The sequence below is a fragment of the Oncorhynchus masou genome, chromosome 24 (assembly GCF_036934945.1).
Source record: "Oncorhynchus masou masou isolate Uvic2021 chromosome 24, UVic_Omas_1.1, whole genome shotgun sequence".
NCBI lineage: Eukaryota > Metazoa > Chordata > Actinopteri > Salmoniformes > Salmonidae > Oncorhynchus > Oncorhynchus masou.
This window is the reverse complement of record NC_088235.1, coordinates 18,162,297-18,176,270: the sequence shown is the minus strand read 5'-3', so window position 1 is coordinate 18,176,270 and position 13,974 is coordinate 18,162,297. Positions and strand designations below refer to the sequence as shown.

The 13,974-nt window shown below is 44.4% G+C and overlaps 1 protein-coding gene across 1 annotated transcript in view; it reads right to left on the bottom strand.

Annotated features, from left to right (window-relative positions):
- Positions 1-11,022: 11,022 nt before the first annotated feature.
- The window catches only part of LOC135511563 (fibulin-7-like), a 33,815-nt gene continuing 30,863 nt past the window's right edge, over positions 11,023-13,974 (bottom strand). The window contains 2 exon segments of the mRNA XM_064933049.1: positions 11,023-11,745; positions 13,038-13,176. Coding sequence (XP_064789121.1) covers positions 11,373-11,745; positions 13,038-13,176 — 512 coding nt within the window. The 3' untranslated portion in view covers positions 11,023-11,372.

The following is a 13,974-nucleotide window of genomic DNA, read 5'->3' as shown; positions in this document are numbered from 1 at the left end:
ACTAACTCCTTTTCATCCGAAGTCAGAGAAACCGCTCAGGACATTTACATATACTGTATTTACCATGAGGGGGTTTTAGGACATCCTTTTGATAACCAGACTAAGCCGTTTTTTAATGGTATTTGAATCTTATATTTTCAAAAGTGATATGTCTTTTTCTTGACTGTTCAGTAAGGTAATGGGGTGTAGGGACGACTATACAGAATCAACGTGTTCCTGACTTGTGTGAATAAACCCAATCCGCTCCACCGAGGGCTATAGGCTGTTAATGTTGTGAAGGCACTTATGTAGGAACACCTCGTGAACTCTACAATCGCATGCACCTGCAGTGTGTGTCCTGTCACAATGAAAGCTTGTTTTTCACTAACATGTTTTTCAAGAAAACTTTCTTTCCTCAAAGGATCAAGTAAGAAACGTTTGTTAAATGACACAGCGTTTGTTAGAAAGCTGACTGCTCCAGGCCAGGGTGAATGTAGGGTTATGAAATCTGTGGAAAGAACTGAAAACTGCTGTTCACAAATGCTCTCCATCCAACCTCACTGAGCTCGAGCTGTTTTGCAAGGAGGAATGGGAAAAAATTTCAGTCTCTCGATGTGCAAAACTGATAGACACATACCCCAAGCGACTTCCAGCTGTAATCGCAGCAAAAGGTGGCGCTACAAAGTATTAACTTAAGGGGGCTGAATAATTTTGCACGCCCAATTTTTCAGATTTTGATTTGTTAAAAAAGTTCGAAATATCCAATAAATGTCGTTCCACTTCATGATTGTGTCCCACTTGTTGTTGATTCTTCACAAAAAAAATACAGTTTTATATCTTTATGTTTGAAGCCTGAAATGTGGCAAAAGGTCGCAAAGTTCAAGGGGGCCGAATACTTTCGCAAGGCACTGTATGAAATACTTTTTTCTTTACATAGTTGAATGTGCTGACAACAAAATCACACAAATTATCAATGGAAATCAAATTTATCAAGGTCTGGATTTGGAGTCACACTCAAAATTAAAGTGGAAAACCACACTACAGGCTGATCCAACTTTGAATGTAATGTCCTTAAAACAAGTCAAAATGAGGGTCATTAGTGTGTGTGGCCTCCACCTACCTGTATGACCTCCCTACAACTCCTGGACAGTCTGTGGTACAACGTGGCGTTGGTGGATGGAGCAAGACATGATGTCCCAGATGTGCTCAATTGGATTCAGGTCTGGGGAATGGGCGGGCCAGTCCATAGCATCAATGCCTTCCTCTTGCAGGAACTGCTGACACACTCCAGCCACATGAGGTCTAGCAGTGTCTTGCATTAGGAGGAACCCAGGGCCAACCACACCAGCATATGGTCTCACAAGGGGTCTGAGGATCTCATCTCGGTACCTACTGGCAGTCAGACTACCTCTGGCGAACACATGGAGGGCTGTGCGGCCCCCCAAAGAAATGCCACCCCACACCATGACTGACCCACCGCCAAACCGGTCATGCTGGAGGATGTTGCGGGCAGCAGAACGTTCTCCATGGCGTCTCCAGACTCTGTCATGTCTGTCATGTGCTCAGTGTGAACCTGCTTTCATCTGTGAAGAGCACAGGGCGCCAGTGGCGAATTTGCCAATCTTGGTGTTCTCTGGCAAATGCCAAACGTCATGCACTGTGTTGGGCTGTAAGCACAACCCCCACCTGTGGACGTCGGGCCCTCATACCACCCTCATGGAGTCTGTTTCAGACCGTTTGATCAGACACATGCACATTTGTGGCCTGCAGGAGGTCATTTTCCAGGGCTCTGGCAGTGCTCCTCCTGCTCCTCCTTGCACAAAGGCGGAGGTAGCGGTCCTGCTGCTGGGTTGTTGCCCTCCTACGACCTCCTCCACATCTCCTGATGTACTAGCCTGTCTCCTGGTAGCGCCTCCATGCTCTGGACACTACACTGACAGACACAGCAAACCTTCTTGCCACAGCTCGCATTGATGTGCCATCCTGGTTGAGCTGCACTACCTGAGCCACTTGTGTGGGTTGAAGACTCCGTCTCATGCTACCACTAGAGTGAAAGCACTGCCAGCATTCAAAAGTGACCAAAACATCAGCCAGGAAGCATAGGAACTGAGAAGTGGTCTGTGGTCACCACCTGCAGAACCACTCCTTTATTGGGGGTGTCTTGCTAATTGCCTATAATTTCCACCTGTTGTCTGTTCCATTGGCACAACAGCATGTGACATTTATTGTCAATCAGTGTTGCTTCCTAAGTGGACAGTTTGATTTCACAGAAGTGTGATTGACTTGGAGTTACATTGTGTTGTTTAAGTGTTCCCTTTATTTTTTTGAGCAGTGTATATACAGTGGGGCAAAAAAGTATTTAGTCAGCCACCAATTGTCCAAGTTCTCCCACTTAAAAAGATGAGAGAGGCCTGTAATTTTCATCATAGGTACACTTCAACTATGACAGACAAAATTAGGGGAAAAAATCCAGAAAATCACATTGTAGGAGTTTTAATGCAAATTATGGTGGAAAATAAGTATTTGGTCACCCACAAACAAGCAAGATTTCTGGCTCTCACAGACCTGTAACTTCTTCTTTCAGAGGCTCCTCTGTCCTCCACTTGTTACCTGTATTAATGGCACCTGTTTGAACTTGTTATCAGTATAAAAGACACCTGTCCACAACCTCAAACAGTCACACTCCAAACTCCACTATGGCCAAGACCAAAGAGCTGTCAAAGAACACCAGAAACAAAATTGTAGACCTGCACCAGGCTGGGAGGACTGAATCTGCAATAGGTAAGTTGCTTTGTTTGAAGAAATCAACTATGGGAGCAATTATTAGGAAATGGAAGACATACAAGACCACTGATAATCTCCCTCGATCTGGGGCTCCACGCAAGTTCTCGCCCCGTGGGTTCAAAATGATCACAAGAACGGTGAGCAAAAATCTCAGAACCACACGGGGGACCTAGTGAATGACCTGCAGAGAGCTGGGACAAAAGTAACAAAGCCTACCATCAGTAACACACTACGCCGCCAGCGACTCAAATCCTGCAGTGCCAGACGTGTCCCCCTGCTTAAGCCAGTACATGTCCAGGCCCGTCTGAAGTTTGCTAGAGAGCATTTGGATGATCCAGAAGAAGATTGGGAGAATGTCATATGGTCAGATGAAACCAAAATAGAACTTTTTGGTAAAAACTCAACTCGTCGTGTTTGGAGGACAAAGAATGCTTGTTGCATCCAAAGAACACCATACCTCCTGTGAAGCATGGGGGTGGAAACTTCATGCTTTGGGGCTGTTTTTCTCCAAAGGGACCAGGACGACTGATCCGTGTAAAGGAAAGAATGAATGGGGCCATGTATCGTGAGATTTTGAGTGAAAACCTCCTTCCATCAGCAAGGGCATTGAAGATGAAACGTGGCTGGGTCTTTCAGCATGACAATGATCCCAAACACACCGGCCGGGCAACGAAGGAGTGGCTTCGTAAGAAGCATTTCAAGGTCCTGGAGTGGCCTTAGCCAGTCTTCAGATCTCAACCCCATAGAAAATCTTTGGAGGGAGTTGAAAGACCGTGTTGCCCAGCAACAGCCCCAAAACATCACTGCTCTAGAGGAGATCTGCATGGAGGAATGGGCCAAAATACCAGCAACAGTGTGTGAAAACCTTGTGAAGACTTACAGAAAACGTTTGACCTCTGTCATTGCCAACAAAGGGTATATAACAAAGTATTGAGATAAACTTTTGTTATTGACCAAATACTTATTTTCCACCATAACCATAATACATTCATTAAAAATCCTACAATGTGATTTTCTGGATTTTTTTGTTCTCATTTTGTCTGTCATAGTTGAGGTGTACCTATGATGAAAATTACAGGCCTCTCTCATCTTTTTAAGTGGGAGAACTTGCACAATTGGTGGCTGACTAAATACTTTTTTGCCCCACTGTAGCAACACGTCCCCCATAAGCATTTCCATCTCTTCTATAGATGTTATATCCTTGCATTGCTACTGCTGTATCAAATTAATTATCTCAGTGAGTGTCTGAAATGGCTAATGTACTGTATGAATGTCATCAGATGTTAGCAAGTTGTTGATTTCATGAACCTTCTTTCTAAGGCTAAATACACAATATATACAAAAGTATATGGACACCCCTTGGAATTAGAGTATTTGGTCATTTCAGCCACACCCGTTGCTGACAGTTGTGTAAAATAGAGCACGCAGCCATGCAATCTCCATAGGAATCACCTGGCAGTAGAATAGCCATACTGAAGAGCTCAGTTCAAAGTGGCACTGTCATAGGATGCCACCTTTCCAACAAGTCATTTCGTCAAATTTCTGCCCTGCTAGAGCTGCCCTGGTCAACTGTAAGTCCTGTTATTGTGAATCTGGGTTTGGAGGAAGTCAGGAGAACGCTACCTGCCCCAATGCATAGTGCTAACTGTAAGGTTTGGCGGAGGAGGAATAATGGTCTGGGGCTGTTTTTCATGGTTCGGGCTAGGCCACTTAGTTGCAGTGAAGGGAAACATAACGCTACAGCATACAATAACTTTAGATGATTCTGTGCTTCCAACTTTGTGGCCACAGTTTGGGGATGGCCCATTCCTGTTTCAGTATGACAATGCCCCCTGCACAAAGTGAGGTCCATACAGAAATGGTTTGTGTGGAAGAATTTGACTGGCCTGCACAGAGCCCTGACCTCAAACCCATCCAACACCTTTGGGATGAATTGGAACGTTGACAGCGAGCCAGGCCTAATCGCCCAACATCAGTGTCCGACCTCACTAATGCTCTTGTGGCTGAATGGAAGCAAGTCCCTGCAGCAATGTTCCAACATCAAGTGGAAAGCCTTCCCAGAAGAGTGGAGGCTGATATAGCAGCAAAGGGGGGACCAACTCCATATTAATGCCCATGATTTTGGAAAGAGATGTTCGACGAGCAGGTGTCCACATACTTTTGGTCATCTAGTGTATATTAATATGGGCTATTTTCAGCCCTTTCCTGGGTAGATTCTCAGAGATAGATATAATATGGAAAAGAGCAAACAAAGCAAGATAAAAAAAACATCAATTTCGCATGTCAATTAATCAGTTGGTGTGTGTTAGTCCGCTGTGGGGTTGAAGCTACGAACCCATAGGCTTGGCTCTCATCCCTTCCAGGCTTCTGGGAGGGAGGCTGGACAATGAGCCTGTCTTATCGGATGTAAGCAATGTCCCCACATGCTCTTGCAGTTTTCATAGCAGGGGTAAGTTATTTTTATTCTGACGCACAGCTTCAGGATAGTCCTCGTTGAGGAAGATGTACGCTCAAGTTCTTGGCTCTTTCCAGAACCACTACCTTGTCCTTTGAAACTCAGGAATTTGATGACTATCGTCCTGGGCCTGTCACCTGAGCCGGTGGTGGGTTTTCAAGTCCTGTGGGCGCGCTCCAACTCAATCTTCCTGTGGTCTATCTTCAGTTTCTCCAAGATCATTTCCCTCACTTTCTCCTCAGACTCTGTCCAGGTCTCATGTGGAGATTCTGCAATACAGTCTACAATAAGGTTTTTTGCCTTGATCGTCCCTCGAGACAATCTGATTTCTCTGTAATTGTTATCATGGATTCACATACAGAACTAATGTCCTCTCTGTGACTTCCAGATTGTTGTATCTTGCCGTTTTCCTGTTTAAACTCATCGAGCTGATCCTGGGAGAACATCAAACTGTTATTCAGGTACTGGACCACTCTGGTCAGGTCCATTCTTTTATTAGTTGAATCCACCAGTATTTGGACAAAACACTTGACGCTATTTTCTTGATGTTGTAACAACTGCTTGTATAACTCTTTTTGTTCATTTGAAAGTACCTTCCCTGTGATAGAGAGACACCCCTGTCCTAAACAGTACTCCCACCAGCTTTGGTCTTTGTCATGGCAATGTAGGCTATGCTGTTACTCCCCACAATTCCAGACAGGTCAGGTCACAGGGAAGATGGAAACAGCAACAAACAGTAGGATTCCAGACAGCTACAAGCCTGGGACAATCCGCGGTTCCAGCCACAAGGGCTAACTGGGACGTGGGATACAATATCAAAAGATACGAACCAAACTTCTCCAATACATTTTTTCAGACACTTTCAAAACTTTCCAAACCAACAAAACGAGCGCGGCATCATTTCAAAATGTAAACATACAGTTGAAGACAGAAGTTTAAATACACTTAGGTTGGAGTCGTTAAAACTAGTTTTTCAATCACTCCACACATTTCTTGTTAACAAACTATAGTTTTGGCAAGTCGGTTAGGACATCTACTTTGTGCATGACACAAGTAATTTTTCCAACAATTGTTTACAGACATGAATTCACTTATAATTCACTGTATCACAATTCCAGTGGGTCAGAAGTTTACATACACTAACTTGACTGTGCCTTTAAACAGCTTGGAAAATTCCATAAAATGTCATGGCTTTAGAAGCTTCTGTTAGGCTAATTGACATCATTTGAGTCAATTGGAGGTGTAACTGTAGATGTATTTCAAGGCCTACCTTCAAACTCAGTGCCTCTTTGCTTGACATCATGGGAAAATCAAAAGAATTCAGCCAAGACCTCAGAAAAAAATTGTAGACCTCCACAAGTCTGGTTCATCCTTGGGAGCAATTTCAAAAGCCTGAAGGTACCACGTTAATCTGTACAAACAATAGTATGCAAGTATAAACACCATGGGACCACACAGCCGCCATACTTCTAGAGAGGAACGTACTTTGGTGTGAATCAATCCCAGAACAACAGCAAAGGACCTTGTGAAGATGTTAGAGGAAACCGGTATAAAAGTATCTTTATCCACAGTAAAACGAGTCCTATATCGACATAACCTGAAAGGCCGCTCAGCAAGGAAGAAGCCACTGCTCCAAAACCACCATAATAAAGACAGACTACGGTTTGCAACTGCACATGGGGACAAAAATCGTACTTTTTGGAGAAATGTCCCCTGGTCTGATGAAATAGAACTATTTGGCCATAATGACCATTGTTACGTTTGGAGGAAATGGGGGAGGCTTGCAAGCCGAAAAACACCATCCCAACCGTGAAGCACAGGGTGGCAGCATCATGTTGTGGGGGTGCTTTGCTGCAGGAGGGACTGGTGCACTTCACAAAATAGATGGCATAATGGGGTGGACAATTATGTGGATATATTGAAGCAACATCTCAAGACATCAGTCAGGAAGTTAAAGCTTTGTGACAAATGTGTCTTCCAAATGGACAATGACCCCAAGCATACTTCCAAAGTTGTGGCAAAACAGCTTAGGGACAACAAAGTCAAGGTATTGAAGTGGCCATCACAAAGCCCTGACCTCAATCCTATATACCATTGTGGGCAGAATTAAAAAAGGTGTGTGCGAGCAAGGAGGCCTACAAACCTGACTCAGTTACACCAGCTCTGTCAGGAGGAATGGGTCAAAATTAACCCAAATTATTGTGGGAAGCTTGTGGAAGGCTACCCAAAACGTTTCACCCAAGTTAAACCATTTAAAGGCAATGCTACCAAATACTAATTTAGTGTATGTAAACTTCTGACCCACTGAGAATATGATGAAAGAAATAAAAGCTGAAATAAATCATTCTCTCTACTATTATTCTGACATTTCACAATCTTAAGTGGTGATCCTAACTGACCTAAGACAGGGAATTTTTACTAGGATTAAATGTCAGGAATTGTGAAAAACTGAATTTAAATGTATTTGGCTACGGTGTATGTAAACTTCTGAATTCAACTGTAGCATTCAAATTCCCACTAGCAGTTAGTGGTAGAGAGAAAATGGTATTAAACAAGGTAAAAGTACTGCCCATTTCTGTTGTAATAGAAGGGGGTGGCGCTTGGGGGCTGTGTGTGGCTGTGCATTTGAGTGAGAAAGACACAGAGGAGAACCAACCAGTAAAATCAAAGCCCCCTTCATTGTTGACGCATTGTGCCGACAACATCAAAGAGTAATTCCAGACTCTGAAGTCAGGAGGAATTGGAGTTCGGTGTTACCCAGACTAGATAGTACTCTGCTCTCTGTCTCCAGCAATATCACCCTCCTCTGAACTTCTACAAAACATGTGTGCATCATCAAATTGGCCAAGCATACAGCTTCAAACGAGGACAGTAAGCTGAGTGCAGGAGGCATGTTACTAATGATAAGTATTGAGTCGGCCATTAAAGAGCATTGTCATTTTGAGGCAGGGGTGTAGTGAGTACACGATCGATCGGGGCATGTCTTTCTCTTCTCTCTCTCTCTCCTCCACCCCTTCACTGGAGGAGTGGAGGAGCGGAGACAGACGGAGAGTAAGGAAGACAAGAGAGAAAGCACATGTGGTGAACATTACGCCCTTTCTCTCTCTCTCTCGTCTCTCTCGGACAAATAAATCATTGAAAAACACACTGAAGTATATGTTTAATTTCCATATGGCTATTACTCCAGTCAAAACTAAGTGAACGCTCTGACATTCTTTTGGTTCTGACATTGACCAACAGTCCAGTATGTGCAGGCTTTGACCTCCATTCTGGTTTGTGATTTCAAAGGACTTTCCTGAGAAACATGCTTTTTTTCTGATCAATTCTTCTTTAGACCTGAACATAGCTGATCACTTGATCGTCCGAACTGATTTGTTGTGGGATAGGGACATGGGTGTAAATCAGGTCAAACTAACTGATGTGTTTTGGATAGGGACATGGGTGTAAATCAGGTCAAACTAACTAATGTGTTTTGGATTGGGACATGGGTGTAAATCAGGTCAAACTAACTAATGTGTTTTGGATAGGGACATGGGTGTAAATCAGGTCAAACTAACTGATGTGTTTTGGATAGGGACATGGATGTAAATCAGGTCAAACTAACTGATGTGTTTTGGATAGGGACATGGGTGTAAATCAGGTCAAACTAACTGATGTGTTTTGGATAGGGACATGGATGTAAATCAGGTCAAACTAACTGATGTGTTTTGGATAGGGACATGGGTGTAAATCAGGTCAAACTAACTGATGTGTTTTGGATAGGGACATGGGTGTAAATCAGGTCAAACTAACTGATGTGTTTGGATAGGGACATGGGTGTGAATCAGGTCAAACTAACTGATGTGTTTTGAATAGGGACATAGGTGTAAATCAGGTCAAACTAACTGATGTGTTTTGGATAGGGACATGGGTGTAAATCAGGTCAAACTAACTGATGTGTTTTGGATAGGGACACAAGGTGTAAATCAGGTCAAACTAACTGATGTGTTTTGGATAGGGACATGGGTGTAAATCAGGTCAAACTAACTGATGTGTTTTGGATAGGGACATGGGTGTAAATCAGGTCAAACTAACTGATGTGTTTTGGATAGGGACACAGGGTGTAAATCAGGTCAAACTAACTGATGTGTTTTGGATAGGGACATGGATGTAAATCAGGTCAAACTAACTGATGTGTTTTGGATAGGGACATGGATGTAAATCAGGTCAAACTAACTGATGTGTTTTGGATAGGGACATGGGTGTAAATCAGGTCAAACTAACTGATGTGTTTTGGATAGGGACATGGGTGTAAATCAGGTCAAACTAACTGATGTGTTTTGGATAGGGACATGGGTGTAAATCAGGTCAAACTAACTGATGTGTTTTGGATAGGGTCATGGGTGTAAATCAGGTCAAACTAACTGATGTGTTTTGGATAGGGACATGGGTGTAAATCAGGTCAAACTAACTGATGTGTTTTGGATAGGGACACAGGGTGTAAATCAGGTCAAACTAACTGATGTGTTTTGGATAGGGACATGGGTGTAAATCAGGTCAAACTAACTGATGTGTTTTGGATAGGGACACAGGGTGTAAATCAGGTCAAACTAACTGATGTGTTTTGGATAGGGACACAAGGTGTAAATCAGGTCAAACTAACTGATTTGTTGGATGTAAATTCGGTCAAAGTAGTAGTGAAGGACGGTCTTTATTTCAGGAGAAATAGTTATGTGCGATAATAAAGACTCCTTAAAACATCAGATGATATTGTACACTGCATTGGCAAGGCTGCCAAATCACTGTAGTTACCCTGTAATAGCCCAATATGATACTAGAAATACGTCCAAGTACAATGCTATTGTTAAAAACTAAATCCAAACCGCCTTAAGTTGTTCTTAGAGTTTTGGTCCTATAATCACAAAGCAAGCCAGTAAAAACAGCTGTAACTTATATAAGGTAACATCACACTGCATTGAATCACTGACTGTGTCAAAATAAACAACAACAACAACATATTCTGATAAATCAGGGCCATGTGAGTGCTTCATGTTTTAAAGGGTCTATGTCCCAAATGGCACCCCATTCTCTACATAGTGCACTAAAAAGTAGTTTATTTAATTGTGAATAGGGTGCCACTTTGGACGCATTCTGGGGTTCATGACTCTTAAAGGCCCATTCTGTGATATTTTCAGCCGTTTTGATAAACAGTTTTAAAGGAACAGAGTGGGCCTTTAAACTGATCTACACAATGTCATTGCATATATACGAGCAAAGCCTTCGGTCACCATGGCGACCTCATTACCATTCCATTACCACTCTGTTAGTTTGCTTTACAAATGTTTACTCACTCACTCACCCACTCACTCATTCAGTAATTAACTCACTCAATACACCATTCATTAATTTTAGTTCCATCCTCACTCATATACTTCATAATCGACGTCAGTCCAAACCATTCTGTCCTCCCACTCTGTCGTTTCCTTCCAACTTCTCCCTCTTTCTCTCCGTCCTCCTCCATCTCTCTGTCCTCATCCCTCTCTCCTCTCTCCATCCTCCTCCCTCGCTCCGTCCTCCTCCATCTCTCTGTCTTCATCCCTCTCTCCTCGCTCCGTCCTCCTCCATCTCTCTGTCCTCATCCCTCTCTCCTCTCTCCGTCCTCCTCCCTCGCTCCGTCCTCCTCCATCTCTCTGTCCTCATCCCTCTCTCCTCTCTCCGTCCTCCTCCCTCGCTCCGTCCTCCTCCATCTCTCTGTCCTCATCCCTCTCTCCGTCCCCTCCTCCCTCGCTCCGTCCCTCCTCCATCTCTCTGTCCTCATCCCTCTCTCCTCTCTCCGTCCCTCCTCCCTCGCTCCGTCCTCCTCCATCTCTCTGTCCTCATCCCTCTCTCCTCTCTCCGTCCTCCTCCCTCTCTCCTCCCTTCTCTCTCTCCATCCTCCTCCCTCGCTCCGTCCTCCTCCCTCTCTCTGTCCTTCTCCCTCTCTCCTTCACTCTGTCCTTCTCCCTCTCTCCTTCTCTCTCCGCCCTCCTTCCTCTCTGCCCTCCTCCCTCTCTCCGTCCTTCTCCCTCTCTCCTCCTCCTTTTCTCCATTCTTCTCCCTCTTTCCTCCTTCTTCGTTCCTCTTCTCCCTTCCTCCCTCTGTCCCTTTCACTCGTTCCTCTGTCCGTCCATCCTCCTCAGAAGTTATACGCTGATACCAGAATATGCACCTTCGCCACATGCTTAGCCTGGAAGGTGCGATCACTATACTCTGACATGTCCACATCAACACTGATATCCTGTGGTCCTCTTAACCTCTGAACTAGGATCAATTCACCCGTCTGGCGGTCCGACCTTTGCATCACGAACATCCCACGGCTGTTGCCCCCGACAATGCCGAATCTCAGGCTATCGGGGCCAGGGCGGCCGGGGGCGGCTGCGGTTGCCATGCGGAAAAGGGTTGCCGGGGTCTGGAGGTTGGAGGGGAGGGAGAGGTAGTGGAAGGAGACCGTCTTAGGAGCCAGGTGACAGGAACGACTCTCCATAGGGCAGGGGTTCCTCTCACACTGACTGTGAGGGAGAAGAGAGGAGATGTTGAGACCAAGTTTAACCTCTTGACTCTTACTGTGGAAAGATCCATACACATTATAACATTGTGATTAAAGTATTGTTACAGAAGTCAGTCTTCTTGGGAAAATAAACAAGGAGGAAAGTGTACATAACTTTCCCTCCCCCCCTACACTCTTCGATCAATGACTTCCAAAAGGGTTCTTCAGCTGTCCCCATAGGAGAACCCTTTTGGTTCCAGGTAGAACACTTTTGGGTTCCATATATATAGAACCCTACATGGAACCCAAAAGTGTTCTTCAAAGGATGATCATATGGGGACAGCCAAAGAACCCTTTTATGTTCTAGATAGCACCTTTTGTTCGAAGACTGTAGGCTTGTGAATTAGAGTGAAATGGAGAAACACTCACAACAGTATTTCTCTGTCTCCGTGTACTTATTCACCCTGCCTCTCCCTCTCTTTCTCTCTCCTCTACTGGCAGTCCTGCAGTCTTTCAGCACAGTGATGGTTCAGTAGGAGTGGACAGAGCTACATTTCATACCTTTATTGCCTTTAAATGAGGCAATTTGTGAGGAGTTGGCAAACACGATCTAAGACTGAGGCCAAGGCATCTTGGAAAGGATGGTGGTTGTGGTCATATAGCTAGGAGGCCAGGACACAGAACCCTGAACTAGAACAGCTGCTAGTGGGATTCTAGAAGACAACGCTAGAGATTCTACATTTATTCTGGAGAGTTTGAGACTGCTTCAAATAAGGTGGAAACATGAAGATGTCATTTTCACTTATTTTGGACTCTAGTGACATGAACAGACAAATGCGTACAGCAGACAGATCAATCACACACACACACACACACACACACACACACACACACACACACACACACACACACACACACACACACACACACACACACAATCTGGTACCATCGTTTCCAGACAGAGGACAATTCATTCCTTTCCCCCTTAGTACTGAGTCAAGTCTCCAGCGTCCCTGGTCAAAATGTTTGAAATGAAAGATGAGATGTTTCAGTCATGATTCATCCTGATGAAGAAACAATATTGTTTGAGAGAGTTTTTTACTTGCATACTTTGTCCTGCTGGTATGGTTTTATGAGTATTTCTATGAGTTCTTGTATCATTTTAAGGGACTTGCCCGTCAATTTTCCTAAGATGTATAGCAATAACTCTGTAGGAGAGGCTTGTTTCGTTTTATATATCTGAAGATACACACACACACACACACACACACACACACACACACGCACCAGGCGGTGTCTATCTGAACTACTTACAAGGGAGACGTCTTAACGTAGCTGATGTTGCCTTGTGACCTGGGACACTCCGGGCTCACACACTGGAACCCTCCTCCAGTGTTGATACATGTTGTTCCTCTACTGCAGTTGTGCTGCTGGGTCAGACACTCATCCACATCTGGAGGGCAACATCAGGGGGAGGGAGAGACAGAGGGAAAGAGAGGGTGGATGGGAAGTAGGGGAGAGAAGAGAGAGAGAGAGAGAATAAATGAAACAGAAAAATAAAGAGTGAAACATTAGTAGTTCAGTTTAGTCTCTCAAACGGCTTGTCTCGCATCCTGGACCAAGACATTCCTTCTGTTCTGCTGCGAAGTGGTGAGGTCATCTGTTCCACTGGCCAGCAGAGAAAGTAACATTTCTTAAGCTTATAGGGCAGATGAAACAGGTCTGGGGAGTAAAGCCTATGCCCAGGCCAGAGAGAGGGACATGGGACACCTCCATATAAATACATACAGCCATCTGCCTCGTCTTTCGCTCTTGCTCTATCTTTTTCTCCCCTTCTTTCCAAACACCTTCACCCATAGCTAAGCTGAACCATGATGTTTGTTTATCCCTCTATTCTCTCCACCCTTCATTCCCTCCCTCCTCTACCCTTCTCTAATTTGTTCCACTGGCCAGAAGTAGAGCAGGGTAAGAAACGACAGAGGGGGGGGGCAGGCAGAAGAAACTGGATTGAGGACTACGGTCAGGGCAGAGACTGGAGGACGGACACCTCTACAGAAATATCTTCCTCTACCATGATCGGCCTTCCTTTCCAAAGAACTCCATAGCTAAACCAACCATGATGTTTATTTATCCCTTCATCCCTCAATTCCCTCATCTCCATTCCCTCATCTCCATTCCCTCATCTCCATTCTCCATTCCCTCATCTCCATTCTCCATTCCCTCATCTCCATTCTCCATTCCCTCATCTCCA